This window comes from Xylocopa sonorina, chromosome 13 (assembly GCF_050948175.1).
Source record: "Xylocopa sonorina isolate GNS202 chromosome 13, iyXylSono1_principal, whole genome shotgun sequence".
In the NCBI taxonomy this organism is placed as follows: Eukaryota; Metazoa; Arthropoda; class Insecta; order Hymenoptera; family Apidae; genus Xylocopa; species Xylocopa sonorina.
The window spans coordinates 1,536,915-1,561,279 of NC_135205.1; the positions used below are offsets into that span (position 1 = coordinate 1,536,915).

At 38.0% G+C, this 24,365-nt stretch overlaps 1 protein-coding gene across 2 annotated transcripts; it reads left to right on the plus strand.

The window, feature by feature from the left end:
- The first annotated feature begins 139 nt into the window (after nucleotides 1-139).
- On the plus strand, nucleotides 140-23,399 carry Klp10a (kinesin-like protein 10A). 2 transcript variants are annotated; one of them, XM_076906191.1, is made up of 13 exons: nucleotides 140-666; nucleotides 11,467-11,561; nucleotides 11,638-11,763; nucleotides 13,114-13,230; nucleotides 13,971-14,001; nucleotides 14,810-15,269; nucleotides 15,346-15,919; nucleotides 16,704-16,953; nucleotides 18,133-18,287; nucleotides 18,372-18,587; nucleotides 20,091-20,265; nucleotides 22,289-22,381; nucleotides 23,167-23,399. In XM_076906191.1, exons 1-13 carry the CDS (start codon nucleotides 606-608, stop codon nucleotides 23,316-23,318), a joined length of 2,505 nt encoding a protein of 834 aa, XP_076762306.1. In that variant the 5' UTR covers nucleotides 140-605; the 3' UTR covers nucleotides 23,319-23,399. The 2 variants fall into 2 exon arrangements, with proteins under 2 accessions (XP_076762306.1, XP_076762307.1); XM_076906192.1 differs by lacking the exon at nucleotides 22,289-22,381 and having other exon boundaries at nucleotides 141-666.
- The last annotated feature ends 966 nt before the right edge of the window (nucleotides 23,400-24,365 follow it).

Consider the following 24,365-nt stretch of genomic DNA (forward strand, 5'->3'; position numbering starts at 1 on the left):
ATCGGTAGAATTGTTGCCGTTGAAACGATTGCAGACTCGCAGTCATTGGAAGATTCCGTTCGTTCCGGCATGAAATGTCGGTTGATAAGTAAGAGGACCGATAGATGGTAGTACGATGCGGTTAATCGAGGGAGAGAACGACCGAAAGTTGGCGCTCGCAGTCTTTCCGTTGTCAATAAAAACGGACAGTGGCAGTATCCCGGTACAAAATCCCGGAAACATTTTGTTGGTGGAATTCGCCGAATCCGGATGTAATTTCGGGTAATCGTGTCTTTATTTTGGTGTAGAACTGCGACACCGTTTGCGGGCGACAGCGACATAACGCGGACGGAACGGCGACAAGGTGCACGAGGAAAATAGAGCAGAACAACGGTAGGGAAAAAGTCAAACCACGGCGGTGTAGAGGAACGTACAACCGCCGCGTGATTTTGAACGCGAAGGGACCCGCAACTGTCAACGGTCGGATTCGGAAGTTTCGGGAACTACGCGAACACCTCGTACGGCTTCTCTTACGAGAATCGCTGCGTTTTCGTCGTGTTCGATCAGGTGACAAACCGGCCGTTTTACAATAGGTAGCCACAGCGTGGGAACACGAACAAATAACCATGGACCACGGCATTTACAACATCGAAGTCGGCCAAAGCATAAATATAAAAAGGACGGACGGTGAGTAACGCATCCCGCGACGAGTATTTTTAGACGTTTTCGAACGGTCAGTCGAATAACGATCATCTTGAAAGCCAGTCCTTCCCATTTTTCGCGCATTAGTTGGTAACACGAGTACAGCAAAAACTCTCCATGTCGTTGTCACTGGTCTCGGTAAAATCGCGCACGGTTCTCCCCTTAAAAATTCAACCGTCCCACGTTATAGTTCGCTCGTCGATACACCGTACCGTTCAACTATTCCTTCCGACCTACCTTCTCAGGAACCTTCCCGTCAGACTACGCAACTCGCAAAATGTCGGTGAACATCGTGACACATGCAGTAACTACCGTCAACTGCCCAGATACTCGTTGAACTGGTATATATATATATATATATATATATACATACATACATACGCACAGCTGCGTGCGTTTCTAAATACATAGTTGTTCTCGGATTTTTCAACTACCAGTGTGTACACATAGTTGTCCTTGCTTTTTCCAACTCCTAACCTATACATTTACATAGTCGTCCTCGCGTTTTATTTTTACCGCTAACCTCTTCCTTTACACCGTACATATTTGTTTTCTTTTTGTTCGTCTAATAAACTCGGCTACGATACGTGTCATACACAGGGTGGAAGATATATGGTATTGAGTAGATGTTGACAGAGGACGCGACGATATCCTCTTTTTAGTTGGCTGTCGCGTTGCAATAAAGGACGCAGCTCGGTACTAGCGACTCGACTAGAAGACGTACGGACATCCTTTCACCAGGCGCGGGCTTCGTTCTTGACGAGACCGTGTAACGAGTTCGGAACGGGAGCCGTTACCGTCACTTCCTTCGAGTCATTAATTCGTGTTCCTCTTACGCGCTCCAAATGTTACACGACCCTTGAAGCAGCGTCCCTAGATGTTTTTCAACGTTCGACACCGCGTCGCGGTTCCGTTGTCTTTCACGCGAGAGAACGCGGACCGTGGAAACCGCGTGCTATCTCGGTCGTTGCCGCAACTGCAACAGAATTTTAAATTGTGCACACGGAACAATGTGCGCGGTCTAACGAGCGCCACGCGATCGCTGTTTGTTTATTCTTAGAGAAAAAAAAGCTGTTGTCGCAGGCAGCGCACCTGCTACAAAAGTCGAAACGAACGTTTGAAACGAAAAGCGAAACCAACCACGCGCGATTTTACATACTCGCGATCTCTCTGTCTCTCTCTTTCTCGATGAATGAGTCAGAGCTCTCGCCAAGAAAGGAGAGACGGACACCGTAGCTGCGATCTTCCTTCGACGTTCACCGTATTTCGTTACGATCGATCGGTGAACATCGAACACGATCGAGCATCTGCGATCGAGCTGTCTTCCAGAATTTATTTAGGATGAAGGCGTTTAATAACGACTGGCCATAGTTAAATTGCTGTTTATTTAATTATTATTTAATTATAATTGATTGAATCGTCTACGCGATTTGCCTCCAAGTAAAGAGAAATTATTGCAAATTTTTTAAATTCGAAATTAAGCAAAACGCATAGATTCTTGAAAATATTGCCCTTAATATTATCCACACGAAATATTGATTAATTTTGTGTATGTATGAGTTTCCACAGTCATTTTTATATATTTCTTTATTATTTATAGCCGTATACATGATTAGATATAAGACATATTTGTGTGAAAGAAACAAAATTATTTAAATCAATTACTAAAACTAGAACTTTATGAATATTTTTATTTACTGAATAAATAAAATTAATTTCACAAACTCAAATATAGCAAACATGGGGAAATTAGGAAAATTGAAGGTAGGCGTTATTGAGAACGTTTACTGATAAAATAAGAACGATATTTTTATTAAGAAAGATGTTTGAATCAATTACTTACTTAAAAGTTGTCGCAATTCGATACATTTTCACACTGTTAAAATTCGTTATAGTATTTTCATCTCTTTAATAATTGATCACAAGTTCGTTTCCTACAGATATTTAACCGCTAATTCGGTTTGCAATCGATAAATTTTAGCGTTTGCTTAGCGAGATACAACCAGTGGTGATATTAGGAATACGAACAGTGTTAGGTGCCTTTATCCTTATTTACTTGTCTATCCGTTCACCGCACGTGTATTAGTCCCATTGCTCCTTTAGAACCGAAGTAACAATCTTTACTTTAACAGCGTGGCAAGGTTTTCTGTTTGGTGAAAGTGTAGGGGGTAAAACGTGGGACTTAAATGTCATATTTCAGGGGAAATTTGCATTTAACGATTACTTAAATAAATTAAAAGAAAGTCATTCTTACGAATAACCACCGAAGAATGTATCAAGCACTGAAATTATTGCACGGAGATTTTGCGTTTTTTGCTTTTGACGCGTGCTTTGTAAATTTGACCTCCTTTTTTGAATAAATATTATGCGCAAATGAAAAGAGCTCGTTACAAATTTGGAAATGGAGAGAGTTCAACATAGTCCACGAGTCACCCACTTGGAGCACCATCATCATTTATTTGTAAATTATTCGTTATATGAGAAAATGTTATACGTAGTAACGTGGAAGAGTAATTACTGATGTGAAAATAATAATTATAGTTACTAATTATAGTTACGTGTTAGTTTGCCATTTAAAAATTTTAAATGTAGTAAAGAACTGTTAATTGGCGTATCTAAGTTGAGAACTCAGTAATATATATACTTATATATATTCTTCACTAAAAGTTAACAAGATAAAATTTGTATAGATAAAATATATTTGTCTGACCAATTCTCACGCAAACGCGAACTGTTTATCGAAATGATTCGATAGGTTCGAAATTACACTAATATTCGTACATGTAAACGTGGCGATACGTTTGATATTAATTACCAGGTAAACTCGCTTAGAGCGTATTTCACAGCAAAACTCGAGAAAACTTGGCTTCCTCGTATCACAAATTCTTCAAAAAAATAGCGATTCGATTCATCTCACCGACATAATAGATGCAACTAACGTAACACTTTATTACTGGAAATGACGAATCACGTACCGATTAATACATTGTAAAATGTATGCTGCTCTCCGGAGAAACGAATTTGACCTTCGCACATTCTTTCTGTACCTACTTGCACAGAGCTACTTATCAGACTGCGAAATTATCGAAGCATTCAAACTTTTGTTCGAAACCTCTTTCGTTATCGTTAACAGTTAGAAAGAAAAATACTCGAGAGAATTGATTCGATTGATCCACCGATCAATGGCTGGCGATAAAAAGAAAGTATGAAGAACCGCTGATCTCATTCAAAGAAATGTCCTCGAGTTCATGATTCCATCACAATATCCGTTCAGATGATGCGTAATAATAGTATAGCGAGCGAGTATAGTCGCAATTAAAAAGAATACGGGTAAATGATTAGAAAGCATTTGCTAAAGAAGTTATCAGGTGTTTCTCGAAGCTATTGTACATATCAAATGAATTTTTTTTCTTTTTGACTGCGTAGGAAATTTGAAGATGGAGTCTCTTAGAATGGGGCGGAGTGTACTCACCCCTTTTCCCGAATAAACGGGTTACTATACTGTTTTTATTTATTATTCGAATTGCTAATATGAAATATCGCAATATTCGTTTAAGCGAAATTTTCCAGAAGCTACTTTCTCAAGCAAATGAGCGAGTTTCTTTTAATTTTCTCACTATTTTCTCAATTTTTTAATTTTTATTTCTCGTTAACATTAACTACAAGCTTAATATGTGTGTGTGGTACATATTTTGATAGAGCATCGGGAGCTTTATAAAATCCAATGATAATTGAACTTTATGGGGTCATAAGTGGAAGTTAAAAAAATCCAGAATATTTTATTACCTTGTTACTTTAAAAAAATGTTAACGTTATTATATTTTAACTTATTAGTTAAATAAATACGATTATGACTATTTTATAGATGTTTTAATTCTTTATCAGAATGTACCTGGGCCAGAAAATGATAACAAAAAGTTATAAAAATGAGAAAGTCAGAAAATTTATAATTTTTTCGTTACTTATCACAAAGATACACTTTTACCACTCTGTTACAACATACAACATCGGCACAGTAACAGAAAGAATAATCGACTTTGTAAAATTAGTTTATACGAGCCGGTAAACCGACCGGAAATTAATGGGTAATCCAATCCTAATTCAGTACTTACAACTCGAATTAATGCACCAGTGAATTCACAGAAAATTAGTTTCGCGCTAGCCTATACCGTTTATCGAAGCACACTTAAAGTAAATTTAATCCGACTTAAATGTGCGCATAATTCAGCTGACGCCCTACTATTGTTGACAGCACTTCCCAATTTTTTATTATTTCTCTTGGGGCCTGCACGTGAGAGCAAAATTATTGGACAAATTCTCGATCGAATGCATGACAAACTAGTTTTCCAACAAATTAATTTCCTTTTAAAACAGTGTTTAAATCTTTGTAGTTCTATTAAACATCTTTTTCTTTTTATTTATTGAAAACTTTTTTTTACCTTAAATTACTCTAAAATGTAATTATTAATAAATTCAGTGAAAATAACTTGGACTTGCTAGAACGCTTTTGAAGAAAACCTTCGGACTGCAAAGGGTTTTCTCCGAGTTTCTTCACAAAGGAAAAGTCAAAAGTATCTGATACTTTAGACATTGCAAACATACTTACAAAGGAAGACCTCGAACTTGGCAATTAGAAAAAGATGATGAAACTTTAAACATATATTATACATTACACTCGGAGGGAATGCAATTCAGTTTAGTTTTCTGAACCTACGTTTTAACTCAAGAATTGTACGGAGACAAGAGAAAAATTTTCACACAAAAGTTACTTATTTCTATTTAAACAACTGTTTGGTAAGAAAGAACAAGACTCATTATTTACCGACTTAAATAATTGTCGTAATAATGTGTATGAAGTATTTCTCGATTTAACATATATCTACGCTATATCTTTCTGATACGCTAGAATGCTGTATGGCGAACAGTGTTCTTTTAAATGTGAATATACGCAGGCGAACAGTTTGCTAACATTGCTCGCAAACAATGTCCACAAACAGCTCGTAAACTTTCTGTAATAACTACTCGATCCCGAACTACACGTTACATGAACAGTTTACGAACATTGCGCGAACAGACAATTTCTAAGAAATTTATGCGCGTTGGTGTAGATGGGCATTAACGCCAACAAAAATAAAACTATTTATTTCGCATACTTTTAACTAAAGGAGAGAAGTGAGCTGTCGGATACAGCTTATCTTTCTTATAGCTTACCTTTCGTATTCGCACTAAAGTTAAGATAATGCAAGGATGTAATAAGAAATTCAAGTTTAATTAGATAACGGTGTGAATCATTCTTCTTGGTGATGGAATAGGTCATCGAAATTTGTTAGACCATGCGCATCGAATGGTAAAAGCGAAGTCTATTAGATGTTGGTTATAGATAATAGACTGTAATTCAATGATATTGGTTCGCGCGTACAATTAAATGAACATGATCTTTTTTTCTAACTTTTACAGTTCGAGAACTTGTAACGTAAAATCGGAGAACAGATGTAGCAGATGAGCAGGGTAGAATTTCAAGCTTTTAAAGTGAATTTAGGTAACAGAAAATTACTTCTAATATCTTTTCAATCAATTTTCAATTTACGTAACACTATGCGCGCAACAGTTTTTAATATATTTCGTTTCGCTTTCAAGCTGTGAATCTACTCACTTTGATTCATATTTGTAGGGACTGTAAAAGAAAATTCCATTCTTGGGATTGCTTCGATAAATAGACATGTTTCACATTGATCATAACTCCCGATTAAGATGGAAGACTAATTGCATACATCCGTACGATCTCTTTTCTTCGGGGTTTACTTCGGGTTAAACTTCTTTCTTGGCGAAATTGTCGCAAATCATCTGTCACGCTTGATTTGACTGAAATTTTGCAAATTGATTCAATGTACATGAAATAAAAAAATCCTAATATCTTACAATCCTTAAAATCCTAATAATATGCTAATAATCCTACTATTAAAACCTAATCTATATAAAATACAATAGTATTGTAGATATTGTAGATAACTCTTACTACATCCCTGTTTATTTTAACCAGAACTGTAATCGTATTCTAAATTATACCAAAAACGAAATAAGTGACAATACAGTGGTAAAATGTTTTCCAACAACTTTTGATCATAATGTTTAAGTTGTAAAAAATTCATCTTAAAAGTACAGTTTTTATCACAAAGCAGTCTGCTTTCAGAAGCTCAGTCAAATCGAAACACGAAGGTTTTTGTATTTAAATATTTTTTACAAAATGTTCTTATTTTAATTACGGAATTGCCAATAATAGTTTTTACAAACATGGTCTATGTGTAAAATGAGAATTACAACCAAATTGGGCGTGACAAGTTTTTAGAACGACACAGCCTATTTGCCTTCACCATTTCCTATCATTTGTCACATGTAATTTCCCAAAAAGGTTTCATTCATTGTTTTTACATATTTAAACAGAACATTTTTGTATAACATTTTCGTACGTATCATAAATTACGAGAAATTCTAAACAGTTGGAGGTGGTAATGAAGAATCAAGTTCATATAATACACTTATGAGCAAGTAAATCGACTCAACATCCAGATACGCACATAACGTAAATTTGATCAAAAATAGTGCAGCCAATTAACGATGCTAAAAAAGGCATATTTACAAGATAACACCAAGTATTGAAATGTAATAAATTAAATAAATGTTCAATATTAAATTCAAATATTTGCTTTCAATTTAATAAAAACATCGTTTACAAAAGAAGGATATTTTAGCTTTTTTTTGTACATTGGAATTTAGGTCATATAATTTAAAAAATAGTAAACCAATTTTTATGATGTTACTAACAATTTAAAGCTAAATGTCCAATAATTAAAAACTAATATGTTTTTTAGCTGCATAGCATTAGCTGCACCATTTTTGAAAAAATTTACTTTATGTGCGTATCTGGAGGTTGAGTCGATTTACTTGCTTGTAAACGTATATTAACTAAAACACTCGTACAGTGGTGAAAAATATTTTATTTTGTGTAGAGATGCTGCACGTAAAATTGTTAGTGACCGGTAAGATAGCGGATTGCTTGAAAAGAACAACATAAGAATGTCGCAAGAAAGTGGATCGCTGATCGAATCTCGAATAATATTTATAGCCTACACCCATCCATACAAATAGCTTCGCACGTGCAGCTAGAATTTAGATAAAATTCCGACAAGAAACTCTGATACTCGATACACAGCCATCGATTGCAGGTATCGCAGAATTAACGAACCGGGCGAACCGGAAAAAATCAGATTACTCTAAGCTACGCTTAATCAATCGTTAGAAGTGTTTCACTCTCGTTAGAAACGTCGCGGCGTGCTGTGTTGCGCCGGCGCCAACCGCGTCCAAGCAGGATCGCGAGAGGCAGGTATAGAGTTCTGTGTACGCAAGATGCGTTTATTGCTGGAATGTGAAACGCGACGATACGCAGCGTGGCGACGCAACAAGTGGCTGGGAATCACGACGTTTGATGGTCGAGGGCAACCACGGGCTCGTCGAGAGCCCGCGAAGAAATCGGGATCGAAATCGAAAGTGAACATGTACAGTACGTCGCGGCGCACGTGGGCGCTGCATCCATACATGGACGCCCGTCACGAGATTCTTACCTTTTTTTCCTACACTTACGTCATCTACACAGATACGTTTTGTCGCTCAATCTCATCGGCGCGACCATGCGATGGATGCTTAAGGCTACCCAATCGATTCCTCTCTATTCTTTTTTGCGTCTAACGTAGTTCGCGCAATTAACTACGGTGCGTAAATGCCAAATTCAACGTTTTTATTTCAGGCTTTTATTAGAGTCTGAAATGTGATACAAAAAACTTTCAGTACCATGGGAAATTGATATTTATTCTTTGTTATACTCAGAGATTGTACGTTCAAAGTTGCAATTTATTCGATAATTGCGAATGATTTAAACGAGACTACTTATAGACCTTACTGAGGAGCAATCTACCGTAAGGCAAGTGCCGCTGTTTTGATTGCTATTAGTGAACGCTATTAATATTAGTAACGTCTTTAGGAGCAGCATTCAATGTATTAGTAACGTCCGTATAAGAAGCTTTTAATATATAATGCCAAAAGTTATTTATTAATGTTTAAGAAATGAAGGAATCTCTCTCTCTCTCTCTCTCTCTCTTTCTTGCCTACCATTTTTCCAAATGTTGCATTGATAGGCAGCCGGTTACTTTTCGAACTATACTCGAAGAAATTATTCGGAATCGGGTTTTTAATGACATTTGTGAAAATTAAAATCATTTTCAAGGTAAATAATTGGCCAAATTTTTTATTTGTGCTCTACACCTCCTCTCCTCCCTTTTTTCTATATTTTGGCGACAGATCTCATCCGGAACATTCAAATGTTGTTTAATATGTTGATTTCTGCAACATATTTGTAAATCATCGAAATCTACGCCGTACCCTCTCTTCTATACATTTTAAGTAATTTTTTATCTTCAAATCTTAAACGTTATCAACAATTTTTTGTGATACCGAGGCTATGAAATTCCATTGAGTTGTTTTTCCTATAATGTTTTCTTCCTTTTAATCAAAATACCGTTGTACACATATTACCATATGAATCTTTGCATTGTGATTGGCAAGACGTTCAAATTAAATTTCTTTTGCGCTTAGCGTACTTCCGAGCACTGTCGAACAACTCGTTGCACGTTACATGGTACATTCGTATTCACGCCAGTCGCTTTTGCCTTCCTGCCATAGACGAATTGGAAACTTTTCTCAAGATAGCACACCTTCCACAACAAATCTATTGGTTTTCGTTGTGCTGTTAAGAATCACGTTCGAATTTATAAAGTTTCCAGACAAATAGCCCGATATTTATCACTTAAGATGAAACGTTAGTTAAATGTAGATTCTTTCTAGATGGAAAGGTGACGAATCGACAAAAAACAGAATCTTCTTGTGTACAATAGGGAGCCTGCGAGTCGGCATGGAAATGCGTTTATCTCATCGGGCCCAAACCGATACATTTATTCACTTTAATTGTATAGATATCGTGTAACAAAGAAGTCTCCTCGCCCTGCCCCCTCCTCCTGCGCACCTACTCTATTGCCAACTTACCAGCTCTCAATGGTACGTGGTTTGACTTCGAAGGCAAACACCATGTCACGTACGCGTTACCGTTTCTACAGGAAAGCCTGTCTGTTGCGAGAGAAAGGGAAGTTGCTCATTTTTTGTGGCATTCGTTATACTATATTTGTCAACTAGACTTTGTCTTTTTTTGTTTTTTGGAAAATTCAGTTTGTAGATAAAAGGAGTTAAATTTTTATCGCAAGATATACACTGATGTTTTACGTATTGTATTGCTATAAAAATCATTGTACACTAATAGTGCCCAACTTGTTACAGTTTCATGAGTTCGTTCATTAAATTTGCTCAAAATCTGTCTGACTTTAATACGTCTCCCTTTCGTGTAAACAATCCTGAATTATATTCGAGTCTGGATTCTTTCATTTCACCGTATATGTGCTATTATTTTATCGCAATAAAGGCTACTAATGTTTCTATCTCAGGGCGAAAATTAAATATAAAACCTATTGTCTAATTTGAACAGACATTGATAATCTTGTAGAATTAAAATGTTAATCCTTCTGGAGGTGAGCGAAAAAATTGTATCTTAACGAAGGATACCGAACCGATTTGATGTAATTTAGAAAGGTTTGAGAATGAAATCGCACAAAAAATGGTAAGAATGATATTTTCGAAATTGAAAGAGGAACGCGGATTACGAAATAAAGGGAGAATAAGTAAATACCAATTGTATTTCAATGTTGGGGTAGTTAGATTCTTCAAAAGATCGATGCATTTGTGTTTTCTTGTTGACATTTGCACACAATTCTCATGCGCATATACTATTAATTACATAATTTTGAATTATATAGTATGTACTGACTCGAATAGAGTTGGTAATTACCTTTAAATAAATATCTGAACCTTTTTGAGTGAAATTTTTCATTTCTTACCATCCAGTTTATATTCAGTCTGTTTTTAAATAAAATATTTAAATAGATGTGCTCGATTTGGAAAAAGATGAATTTAATTTGCAAAAACGGTAAATTTGAAATGCCAACACTATATTTGCTACAAACCCATTAATTCATTTACAGACAACGTAACTGAAATAACACTTCAGTATTATTATAAACATATAGTTATGTGGCTATTAAAAATTAATAATATTTTCTTGCCATTCATGTAAATAAGTGATTTAATGTTAATGTATACATTGCGCACAATGTAATCCTTCATTGCACACATTACTGATTATGCGTAATCTGCGCACAGATCCGCCATTTTTTTTTCCTACAAACCACGAAAACTTTCTCCCTTTTATTCAGGAAGTTGTCTTGTATCTGAGAGTTTTTCATTATGCTCTAAACGACTACAAACAGTTTTTTCAATTCGTGGAACATCTAACATTTTGCATTTGAAGAGGAATTCGATCATTTATACACGTTTTATAAACTTATTTTGATGAAGAATTCCGTCTTGATGCGCACAGTAAGACGCTATCGCGTACGCAACGATTCGTCGTCACTTTGTTGGCACTTTTCGCAAGTATAGCTAACACCGACACATCGTTGTTCGACATTGTGAGGGTTAAACGACGACAATTATAGTTCCGCTGTAAATACAAAAAATAACACAGTCTTAAGATGCGTTAGCTTTCTGGCGCAGAGTGTACAGATATCGCAAACCAATGAAACGTAACAGTGTCTGGCATAAAATTATGCTAATTTACATTTGTTCTAGGTCGTATTCATTCGGCGGTTGTTTCCGGTGTTAATTGGGACCGACGCATCGTTACCGTAGAATGGTTCGAAAGAGGAGAGACAAAAGGAAAGGAGGTAAATTAATAAGTGGAAGCCAAGCATCGAATCGGGGAGATACACTTGTCCTTAACGTTCCTCATTTTACTTTTAGGTTGAGATCGACACGATTCTCGCCTTGAACCCCGACCTCCATCAGAACACTGTGGGACCACCTGCTCAGATCAACAATGACGTATCGGTGTCCTCCAGAGCAAAAGTACGTATCGCTCGATCGATCGTTCCTTCGCAAACAGTGCAACAAAAATAGCAGAACGATAATGCAATGCCAGCTTTCCACGCGCAAGGATTATTGGCGTCAGTAGTATGCCAATTGAACGGTGCCAGCACTGCTGGCAACAGTTTATTTCCAAAGGTTTCAGTTATCGATACGGGATGCGACAACTGTTATACATGAAATTATTTTATTAATGCGGACAAAACGTTAACTATTTTGTATAAACCGCTATCTTTCTCGCTGCTATTTCTCTAAGATGCAAACTTGTGTATACACTCTTCTAGGAATTCTTTGGTCAGTTTGGTAGTCCGTAATCTGTTTTTATTAGGAAGTTGAAACTATGTATCTGCACGTTACCAAAAGAGTTACATTGAGAATCAAATGTCTAAAAATGATAAAAATTAAGCTTAAATTACAGAACAGCTAGATCCTCTCCGATTTCGATTGATACGTTAATCAATTAGATTCGTGGATATTGAATTAAGGTTGCGTTAGTGCGACGGATGGTTACATACATGTGTATAAAAGTTGTTCAAATAGCTGCTCTGTAATTTAAAATTGTTATTCACTATTAATTTCATTGTAACAAAAGCAGTAAAATTCAGCCAAATCCCAATATACCAATAAAAGACTAAACGGACACAAGTGGCATAAAAAACCTGATAACTGCTTTCTATTATGCAGAATGTTCCCATATGCAGGAAAAGGTATCGGCAATACGTGTGATCCTTGCACGTGGAAAGTCCTCTGAACTCAACCGATCGTTTTCGACGCGTACAGGACCGAATCGCGTTCACGCGACATTCCGTTGAATCTAAGCAAGCTTTTCAAGCGATCGGGGCAGGCTACTAAAAGTTTGATATCGGATAGAGATAGATTTCCACGCACCCAGTCAGCCACACGTTCGCCCTTTCGGTGCAAGAAAAATTCTTAACAACAACAAGCGACTATCTCCACCGATCGGGCGACCACGATCAAAGTCACTCCTCACCGTTCCTGCTACTAACACGTTAACATCTTTTTTCCTCCATGGACGCTGCTCATTATCACGGACTTGGGCCTGCGATGGATCATCACTAATCTCGGGCTCCCATCCGAAATCGATCGAATCCCAATACTACCACCTCGTATCACCGTCTCATCGTCCACCGTATTACCCGGATCCTATCGCGATTACCACCGCGCGACCCTTCCGTCGCCGTGCCGTTTCGAAATCGGTTCTGATTCGATTCTTTCTTCCTTTTTTTTCTCTTTGTTTTTTCGTTTTTTCTTTATCGTTTCTCTTCCTCTCTCCCTGTCTCCCTCTCGATGATCGTATGCGATCGCGCATGATAGAACGCGAACGAAATACAGAATTCTTCGGGCGAAGAGGACGAGGGGGTGGACGAGTCGGAAAACCAAGAGGAGGGCTCCCTTGGACGATACGGCGGTCACGCCGCAAGAAACGGCCTCACATCCGCAACGCTTCCTGTACGAATCATTTCTGCTCTCTCGGTAAACGCGCGGAACAAACTAGATCCACCTTCATTTTCCTTCTCCCTCTCCTTCAACCGAACCACCCCCTTTTCCACACTTGCTTCTCCGCTTTTCCTCTCGTCTCCTGTCCTCTTCTATTCTACTCTTCTCTATGCTTAGCCACTTGGCCACGTCTCGAGGATCGATGGCACTCGATACATCACGCGACCCCGACATTTCCCTTGCTTTTTTTCTTTTCTATATATATATATATGTAATGTATCTATCAACTGTTATATTATTTCACTGATCCACGTTTCTTCCGCATTCAGTCCCCTTATTCACCGATTTATCCCATTTTTCATTCGATCGATGTATAGAATGATATGAAGAAATACGGCGATCGCACACCATCGGGATATTGCACGTGTTTTGTTTCGATTACGTTCTTTTACGTTTTTGCACCTAATCTGTATACCTTACCTCTCGCCGTGTACGGTATAATCCCCGCCTTCGTTACTCGCATTCTCTCTGCGATTCCGTTCATTTTCCACAAAACTTTCCGACGCAACACATCAACCAATGCATTATCTCATACATTTGGCTGGCAAACGTACGTGTTTCAGTTACCTCACTCTCTTTCTCTTTATTTATTTATACATTTCCTTTGTTTCTAATGTACCATTCGATTATAAAAAGTTCTGGCGACGTTTTACTACCATACGAATACGTCTCTCTCTCTTTTTTTTTTGCAGCATTCAATCAAGCCATCGATTCCAGTGAAAGGTATGCCTTCGCGCACGGAAACCGTACGTACGTACTGTGCATTCGTAAAATCGTATATCTCGCGGATTGATAGAGATCGGGGTGGCATCTGCGCGTGTGTTGCCGTCATATCGTGATCGTGTTACGGTAGACGCGGATACATAGGTAGAGGAGGGTATCTACGAATCGATTTCTAAGTGACAGTAGCAGCAGCAGGGTAGAAGTAGCAGTAGCAGCAACACCAGGCGCCACTACTGGCAATGCCCCACGGCAGTGTTCACGCTCCTGCGCCGTATGCAAAGGCAGACACACCAGGCCAGGGCAAGGACCTCGACGAACAGTGCACGGCGTAGTAAACCAGCACATGCTGCTCTGTTCCATTTTCCCTCTTCCTCTCTATTTATTATTTGTCAACGCAACACTCGTGTCTCCATTCTGTCCTACACCCTCCTCCTACGCCCTTCTCTTTCTTTCTTCGACGAACGTCGAATTGTTTTTTTTTTTCTTTTTTTTTTCTTATCGAATATCGATCATCGCCATGAGGTTCGATCCGTTAAGTTACTGTTTCGGAAGAAAAAATAAGATTAACGATACCGCTGAGGGAAAGGCCGAGGAAAGGATTCCTCCAGACATCCCGGAGGAGGTTGTTTTGGAATACGGTAAAGATGCGATTCCTTTTGATGGACGGAGGATCGCGGTGAAATCCTACGTAAATCTGTCGCGGCACGGTAGTAGTGTAGGTCGCGTGCGTGCTCGCATGGCGCGGATCGTTTGATTCGGATCTCGAATCTTGCACAGACGGGTTTCGCGACTGATATATCATTTACAGCGGGCTCCAATATACAACCGTCGCGACATTTGGGTCGGCCAACGAACATAATGCCGCTCGTTAGCCCCGTGAACGAACATGGCGATTCCGTTGCTGGTTTAACGGGACGACGGGAACTAAGGAGCGTACCATCGACGTCTACAACGATACAAGCTTCCTCCAATGTTAACCTGATAACGCAACAGGCTAAGCAAAAGCAACAGCAGCACCATCAGCTACAGTCGCAGCAACAGCAGCACCATCAGTTACAGCAACAACAGCAGCAACAACAACAGCAACAGCAACCGTTCCCAGTGGAGAACGGCCGAGGGAAGCGGTTAAGCGTTGTGAAGGAGGTCGAGAGGTTGAAGAAGAAACGAGAAGAGAGGAGACAAAGACAAGCGGAGATAAAGGAGGAAAAGGAAGCCCTCATGAATTTAGATCCTGGTAATCCGAATTGGGAATTCCTCGCAATGATAAGGTCGGTTTATTCTTTTCCTTCTGTTTTTGAAATGGAACTGGACATTTGTTTGAAATTACTTTTCCCGTGTTCACAGACAATATCAAAGCAGCATCGATTCGAAGCCGCTTTGCGAAACGGATAACGTTGAAGATTATCAGATTACGGTGTGCGTCAGAAAGCGCCCTCTGAACAATAAAGAGGTCGCGCGTAAAGAGGTAGATGTGATCAGCGTACCCAGCAAAGATCAAATAGTGGTTCACGAACCAAAGACGAAAGTTGATTTAACCAAGTACTTGGAGAACCAAATATTCCGATTTGATTACGCGTTCGACGAGACATGCACGAACGAAATCGTTTACAAGTACACCGCGAAGCCTCTCGTGCAGACCATCTTCGAAGGTGGCATGGCTACGTGTTTTGCTTATGGTCAAACGGGAAGCGGGAAAACGCATACCATGGGTGGTGACTTTAACGGAAGAACACAAGACTGCAAGAAAGGCATATACGCGATGGTAGCCAACGACGTGTTCAGCTACCTTAAGTTACCCAAATACCGTCCATTGGATCTAGTGATTTCCGCTAGTTTTTTCGAAATATACTCGGGCAAAGTGTTCGATCTACTGGCGGACAAAGAGAAACTCCGGGTTCTAGAAGACGGCAAGCAACAGGTATCCAACAGTTTTTTCCCAGTTTTCGTCGGTTTGCGTTTCTTCCGTTATACACACTCATCGTAATATACGAATAGGAGAAAGAGAATCAGCCGATCTGATTGCCCAGACCGGGATTCGAACCCGGAATTCTTTCGCTTCTCGGGCAACTGCTTTAACCGTTAAGCTATCCAGGGCCAACCGACGACTTTTCTTCTCCTTGGAAATGTAAACAACAGAACGGTAAAACAGTGACCGCCACGGCCATACACGTCAACGTCAGAACGCCGATTCATTCCATTCCTGTATCGGTAGAGGGACGCAAACCGATACGATAGACCCACAGTTCACGCATAGTACAGCATTCAATATAACAGTCACTAGGAACGAAAATTGATCGACCCATTAATTTGCAACAAGTTGCAGTGCTTTCTAACTGAACATAAAAAACAGTAAATATGCTCATCGATTTGATTGTTTGCTCGTGATACGTTTTCTAATTATTTTTCATAATGTTCATAGCGTTGATCTATTTAATTTTCCACTGATTTTTTTAACAAGCTGAATTTGCCTGGACGTAGTATCGTTTCAAATGTCGACCTTGAATTTTTTATTATTGAACAAAACATTGTTCGCGTATTGTAGCTTTGTAATTTGTTGAAGATTTAAGTATCGATTAACGTTGATTGAAAACTTTTTCGCATCGGAATAGCGCAAAGACCTAAACAATCCCAAAACTCGTTACCATGAACGCTGTATATACTCGCTCCGATGTAACGTGTATAATGTACCATCATTCTGGTAGGTGCAAATAGTCGGATTGACGGAGAAAGTGGTCGAGACTTGCGACGAAGTCTTGAAGCTGATACAACACGGGAACAGTACTAGAACCAGTGGACAAACCAGCGCAAATTCCAACTCGTCGCGATCCCATGCGGTTTTTCAAATTGTAGCACGGAAACCGGGCACGCACAAGGTGTATGGAAAATTCTCCTTGATTGATCTTGCCGGAAACGAGAGAGGCGCGGACACGTCATCCGCCAATAGACAAACTCGTAAGTCTCAACTAGTTGGCGATAGTTATATGTAATATTATAGTTCCAAAAAGTTTCCGTACCCCACGTTTATAATTCATCGAATACTCGTGCAATGTTTTTAATTATTTACACGCAACGATAATTAGAAACAGGAGGCTGAGTAATTGTCTTTGTATCAGTTTCTTAGTGAGTTGTTTCTCAGTACTTGTAATTAGTCTTCAAAATTCTGCGAACAAGACAATCGATTGCAATCACAATTTGCGAATTAATTACTAATTTCAGAAAAGACAACATCCATTGAAGCAAATACCTAAAACAGTTAACGAATTTTATTCTGTATCACGATATTTTGGCCGCAGGTCGAAATAAGGAAACATTACTTTGAGAATCAAAAACGAATGAGTAAAAATCATGAAGAATCAGAAATAAATGCCTTGCAGATACTTGAAGTGTGATACTGTGAAAAGTGATATTACAATATTATAATTGCACTTGAATTGATTATGCTGAATACAATATGTATACAATGTGTAGAGGTGTACTTTGAAATAATTCTTGTTAACAAAATGAAGTAAAATAATATAAAGAGCAATAAATACAATTTGCAAAAACACGTGAATAAACAATCAAACATCTGGGATTCTATTCCATTCAATTCTATTCAGTGATGAAAGTAATATTAATGCATTCCAGTTACATCGTCAAACACCATTCTCAGTTATAGAGAAAGCCTAACAATGGAATGCGAATAAAAAATCTATGCATGATCAACCGTGAAACATGTTGATAATAAAACATATCTTAGAATGGGAATATATGAATACAAATGAGAAGACTTGATTTGCATTATGGCATCATTGATCAAAATGATTATTCAAATATTATAAGAAATAATTTTCACATAAAAGTGTTCATATATCCACATGATTACTAAATGTACCTGCTATTATTAAGAAAATTAGTTGCCACTATCCAGAACCGAATTTAGAAAATGATTCAAACTAAAACACATTGAAAAGAAACAAGACTTACAAGATATTTACAAATACAATAGTCTTGATTATTTTATGTCATCATATATAAAGTACCCTAAATGCTATTTTTATTTACCTTCACAGTACACCTAATTTATTAATCCACTACTTATTCGATCCCTGTTGTCCACTGTTAAATTCGTTGGTTGAACATTGTTCACAGGAATGGAAGGAGCTGAAATCAACAAATCACTATTGGCGCTAAAAGAGTGCATACGCGCGTTGAGCCGTAAAGGCACGCATTTACCATTCAGAGCGAGCAAGTTGACCCAAGTATTAAGGGACAGTTTTATTGGCGAGAAATCGAAAACTTGCATGGTAATGATAACGTGATTGCTTTTCTTAATCGTCGTTAATCGCGCTACCAATGTTACCAATTTCTCTGTTCTTCTCTCTTTGCAGATAGCAATGATAAGTCCCGGTATGAGTTCTTGCGAACATTCGTTAAATACTCTGAGATATGCGGATCGAGTGAAGGAGCTCGCAGCCACCGATCCGACGGAAGTAAAAGCTTTACCGACTGACGACGAACAAGAATTGTTAAAAATGGACAAACAGTCAAACGACAAAAACCTGTTGTCGTCTGATAGCGATTTAGCGCAGCTCCGATCGTTGAACGTAAGCGTCCCTGTAATTTACAACTTGTTCTACAGTTACTCTACTCGTCGTGCTTCTAAGATTTATATTTAAAATAAGAAACAAATACATATAAAGTTTAGAAGTAGAAATATGTATGATCTTACATTACAGTGTAACAAAATTGATTAGTCACTAAATTAGGTAGTACTTGAGCTCATTTTCGAACGTGAATCTTCTAATTTCTTTATTTCTGTAGGATTGTTGTTTATTGTATAACGAAGTAGGAAACCGAAGTTGCTCTTTCTCTTTCCACATTTGGTAAATTCAAATGATTCTATGAAGTATGAAACAATCTTTCGAAGCTTTGTAAAAAGGAGTCTTTCCTTATTATAACGATCGCTAAGAATTGATATACCGGTATTCGAATCGTCCAAGGCATATCATAAAGATACTTGCACAGTCAGATTTATGTCTGGTATGTGGCAACGATGTCGATGCGTGATAATGCAACTAGAGGATAATATTCATTTTTAACTATACACGCTAAACGTAGACTTAATATACATTAAATATAACAACACTTTCAACTTCTTCGTGATGCACCTGTTGTAATTTCAATATCGGCGATTTGTTCTTCATTTTTTAGGGATTGTTATAAAAGGACAAACTTCCCCCTAGAAAACCATTTAAAAAGAGAATTCCTTCAGAATTCTCTACATCCTCATAAAGATATTTAAATTTACAAAATTTTAAAACAAAAAAAAATCAATTTCTGTTTTCCATTCTGTTATGTAGGAAAGAGCGATCTTCCAAAAATAACATGGAAAATTATGGAAGTAGTAGCTTTATACTTGAAATGAGCTCGAGTGGGCTATTGTGCGATTTTTCCTAATTTACCCTTTTCCAAATCAAGTATTTTTCTACTTAAATATTCTATTTAAAAAAACACCACATATAAATTAGGTAGTAAGAAATGAAAAATTTCATTACAAAAAGTACAGATATTTATTTAAAAGTCAGTACATGTTACGTAATTCATAATTACATAATTAATATATGTAGTATATATGTCTGTATGTATGTATGTATGTATGTATGAAAATTGTGTGCAAATATCAACGAGAAAGAAGCAATCTTTTGAAGAATCTAACTACCCCGACCCTTTGTTTGTATATATAGGTCGGGATGTATAAATTATTATGTATTTGCACACAATTTTCATACATACATATTATTAATTATATAATTACGAATTGGTAATTACTTTTAAATAAATATCTGTACCTTTTCAAACAAAATCTTTCATTTCTTACTACTTAGTTTACATTCGGTGTTTTTTAAAATATAATATTTAAGTAGAACAACCGTACATGCAAAATCATTCTAATCTACGCATTACGTTAAACAATATGATATTATAAATTGTATTTCTTCTTGCACAATTATTTAAAATATAGAAGTTACTTCTAGACCTTATATTGGTGCAATTGTACGTCGCATTGCGTTAACACGTTTCGATTAACCATTAATCATATTTGCCAGGAGGGCGAGATTTCCCAAGACTTGTACACGTTCCATGAAGCAGTGTCCGCTCTGCAACTGCTGGAGGAGGAGGTATTAGATACTCATAAAATACTCATGGACCGTACTACCAAATTTCTCAATGACGCAAAAAGTGTGTTTAACACAACCCACGATGTAGATTACGACCAAGAAGGTAAAACGTTACTCTATACTTGATACTGATTCTGAACGTTGCATCCGCATATATATATATATATATATATATATATATATATATATATATATATATATATATATATATATTTACATCTATATTTATATTTATATATATATAATAGTTGCGCGCACTTGAACACGCACGCACGCACGCACGCACGTACGCATATGAAAACAAGTAATAAACTGCAATAATATCTGGTTTTACCGATGCATTCGAATTTCTTCGAGGATTTTGCAAATTTTGCTTACGCCTTGCGCTTCTTGTTCCGACGTACGAACGTTTCTCCTATTTTTGCATGCGTTTACAACAACCGTTCTGCTATCCACGCAATTCGGGCCACTTTTGTCTTCTTTGATCGATTTTCTTTTTCTTTCGGAAAGCGTCCGAACGATCGCTTCTATAATTTCGTGTACGGTCTCTACTCTTCTCTTCTCTTCCTTCTATTTCGGCGCTAGGAAACATTATTTGCCAACGCGTGAATCAGAGAAAAACCTTTCCCTTTTGCCGCGGCAAAATCGTATTACGATGAAACGAGAAGCAGAAATAATCGGATTACCAAGTGTTGTTCTGTATATATATGTGGAATTTTACGACAGATTCGCATGGTAAAAATATGACAAACGCAAGCTGTCCCGATTTAAGACCGATTCCAAAGGACAAGAGAACGAATACAACAGCAACAACAACAACAACGACGACGACGATGACCGTATCAAGGAACGCTGCCAATATTGCCTCGAATAATGAAACATGCTCCGACCTAAATAAAACGATCGATACGGCACAGAAGCACTCGTTAAGATCACCTTGGATGGATGAAGTGGATTACAGAAACGATGCCAATATATTTGAAACTACTCGCTGCACCATAGCGCATGGAACGTCAACTGGTTCGGGAACTGCATCGTCGTGCGTCGAAAATTCTTCGAGAAGGGACTACGTTCCGAACCAGTCAACCGTTGGGAGAAAGAGAACGCAGAAATACCATTGGTCCGGCACGTTCAACGATCGTCAGAAGAAACACTTGTCTTTTCGTGCGAAACTAGCCGAATTCAGAACGTTAAATTTCTCACGCAACAACGTCGTCTCCGACAACCGTCAAGTGGTTGCCGACCGAAATTACAATTACAACTTGGACGTGTTTCACGAGAAGACGGGGACGAAAACGAAACAGATCAATTGCACCGAGAGATTCAATTTGGTGGACGAGAACTGCTGGCCCGATGAATTTCGTTCAAACGAATCGAATATATCGCAGCTCAGTTGGACGATTCGCAGACGGGAGAATCAACGTAGAGAAAACGGCACCACCTCCTACAATCGTAGGTCGAAGTCGTCGATCAACATCCTATGCAGTTTTCTGCTATCGTTTCTAAAAAACATTGTTATTTTTATGTTTTTACCAAGCTTGTACGTAGCATTTTTTATATATGTAAAAGCCACGCAGGAACGATAAATTACTGGCACAAGATCGTTTTGTTCCCTTCGAACACGTTCGCTTTTAACCACTTTTAACCAACTTTTTAATATTTCGCGTACAAATTTTGTTTCCGTTTCGCTTGGTTTCCCCCTTTATATAATAGTATATTCTTGTCGATAACGCAATGATCTTAACAAGTATGCGATGTCAAGTTTCGAAAGCTAGAACGAAATTAAAGGAGCGTGAGACGGTTCTCGGAGGTATCGTTTTGGTGGACAGCGCGGATAATAGGCATTTAGAGATTGAATCGTTACAACGCGTTAGAACGAAACTCTCGCGAATGCGAATTAGACTTGGGCAAAGTGTGCAAGGAAACGTACGCCTGTAGTATAATACCATACATAAGAACATGTAGGAACAAGAAACGAGGCTTTGTCATCGAGAAGATGTTGTCGTGCGCAGTTGCCGTGCGAAAATCGTTGCCTTCTAGTTATCCGTAAAAAGATGCAGCAAGGCCTCGAACAGCAGCAACAACCACTGCCACACCTTGGAACGTAACGTCACGAATCGTTGCAGATTTGAGACGGAAAAGAACAAAGTTTGAGTCGACTGATCTGAGGAGGCTCTTGTTGCGTAGACGTCTGATACAGAGAATACAGTTTTCCGATGGTACGAAATCATACGATATATCAATCATATATGTATAAAATCACCTACCAAAAAGCTGCTTACTTTACCTTAATACATTGTCGGATGTATTGTGTACTAGTTATACGTTTCACGAAAATCTCACCAACGCATCTGCATTTCTGCTGCGAAACTAACGTTCAACCGTCTGCATAGCGGCGAGTCGGATCGAAAAGCGATTTCGCTGGGAAAAACATTGAAAGCATCGCGTTAATTTTTTTTTCTTCCGCCACGAGCAGAGCTTGGATATCGATCCGCTAGTGTCGCGAACTCTTCTCTTTTTAAAATTCCTTTCCAATGTACAGCGGCACGCTCCAACGAGTACATCCACGAAACGCAGATTGAATTCCAAATAAGTATTATTGTTCTGGAATCTTAACAAAACGGTATTGCTTCTTTCGAACTAATTCCAATCATTGATAGAATATACTAATTATCGACCGCATACCCACGTCACGCACGACAAAGGCAAACTTGAAATGGATTGAAAAGCTTCGAAACGCACTAACACATATTTTGCCATTTTGTTTAACAGAAACTCGATAGAGACTTAAATGAGAAAGTGATCAACGCGACAATGCGCGCGCGTGTGTATGTATATGTGTGTGTGTGTGTGTGTGTGTGCGTGCGTGCGTGCGTGCGTGCGTGTACGCGCGCGCGCTGAATGGCTCTCTTAAGTTCATCTGCAAGTTCACCAGATACTTTTCCATTCTCTGTCGCGGGGAAAAGAATATTGGCCGAGTACTGAGAGCCGTTCTTTGTTACAGAATATGCCTCAAAATGGGAAGAGTTACTGTCGGAACAATGCGTTGCCATCAAGATTGCGCTTGATCTAGTCAGTAAATTTCGTGTGCAGCTGGTACAAGAAGAACAGATCAGCAAGAGCATGATGCAATCCCCTAATTTACGACATAATTAAGAGCAAAAGAGAAACGAACAAAAATAATTGCGCGCTACGATATTTAGGTGAAAAAAATTACGTTGGACGCGAGTGAATCGAAAATGCATCGCGTACGTAACGGAAACGTAAGAATAGCAGGTAGCGATTGAAGCAAAACGCTATCGTCCTCAAGGCACATTCTTACATACGTAATCGTGTATTTCCGATTCGGTTGCAACCAACGCACAAAAAGAGAGTAATTAACGATTTTTTTTGAAAACAATTTTAATTCGCAACAAATCAAATAATTAGTTTCGAAAATATTCGCATCGCGTTGAAGCGCGCATTCGGCTAAATTACGTGTCGCGAGTGAACAAAATCTTCGAGTTCGTTTATGCTAGACGTGGAGAAATAGATTTCTATGAAAGTCAGTTGTCATTTTACTTTAAACGGTTACTTCACATATATTTTCGAAACTAATTACTTGATTCGTTGAGAATAATTAAAATATTCGTTGAAAGGAAAAAGGAAAGAGTCTTTTTGAACGGAGTTACTCGAATTATTCTCAATTAGTTTCAAAAATATGTTAAGTGACCATTTAGGGTAAAATGTCGACTGACTTTCATAGAAATGTATTTATATGTGAAATTTCCACATTCAGCGTAACGAACTCGAAGATTTTGTTCAATCGTAACACGTAATTTATCCGAATGCGCGCTTCAATTCAGTGCGAATTATTTCTGTATCATTTCTTTCCTCGTCAATGTTTTATTAGACGTAAAAATAAAAGTTTCGTACAAGCCGAGCGTTTGATACTTTTACCTTATTATTAATCATAACGTAAATCGTGTACGAACGAGAAGAGGGTATAGAAGAAAAGAATAAGAAAATAAGAAAAGAGTCTGTAATACCTGTGTGTTTTTTTATGTTACACCTCTCTTTCCCTCGTTTCGTTTTGAATAAAAAGAAATCAATGATTTTGTTGTAAATAGCCGCACAGACTTTTCTAAACTTTTTTTCTTTGATAGTGTAATAACGGCAGGTCCGTGTAACGTACCGACAAATATACATACACGCGAAGATTTA

What these genes read in the sequence shown, in the direction of transcription:
- Klp10a (XM_076906191.1), top strand. Translation starts at nt 606, where the DNA reads ATGGACCACGGCATTTACAACATCGAAGTCGGCCAAAGCATAAATATA. An exon ending in TCACATCCGCAACGCTTCCT is followed by an intron (nt 13,231 to 13,970) that starts GTACGAATCATT and finishes TTTTTTTTGCAG; the next exon opens with CATTCAATCAAGCCATCGAT. An exon ending in TGTAGATTACGACCAAGAAG is followed by an intron (nt 20,266 to 22,288) that starts GTAAAACGTTAC and finishes GAATCGTTGCAG; the next exon opens with ATTTGAGACGGAAAAGAACA.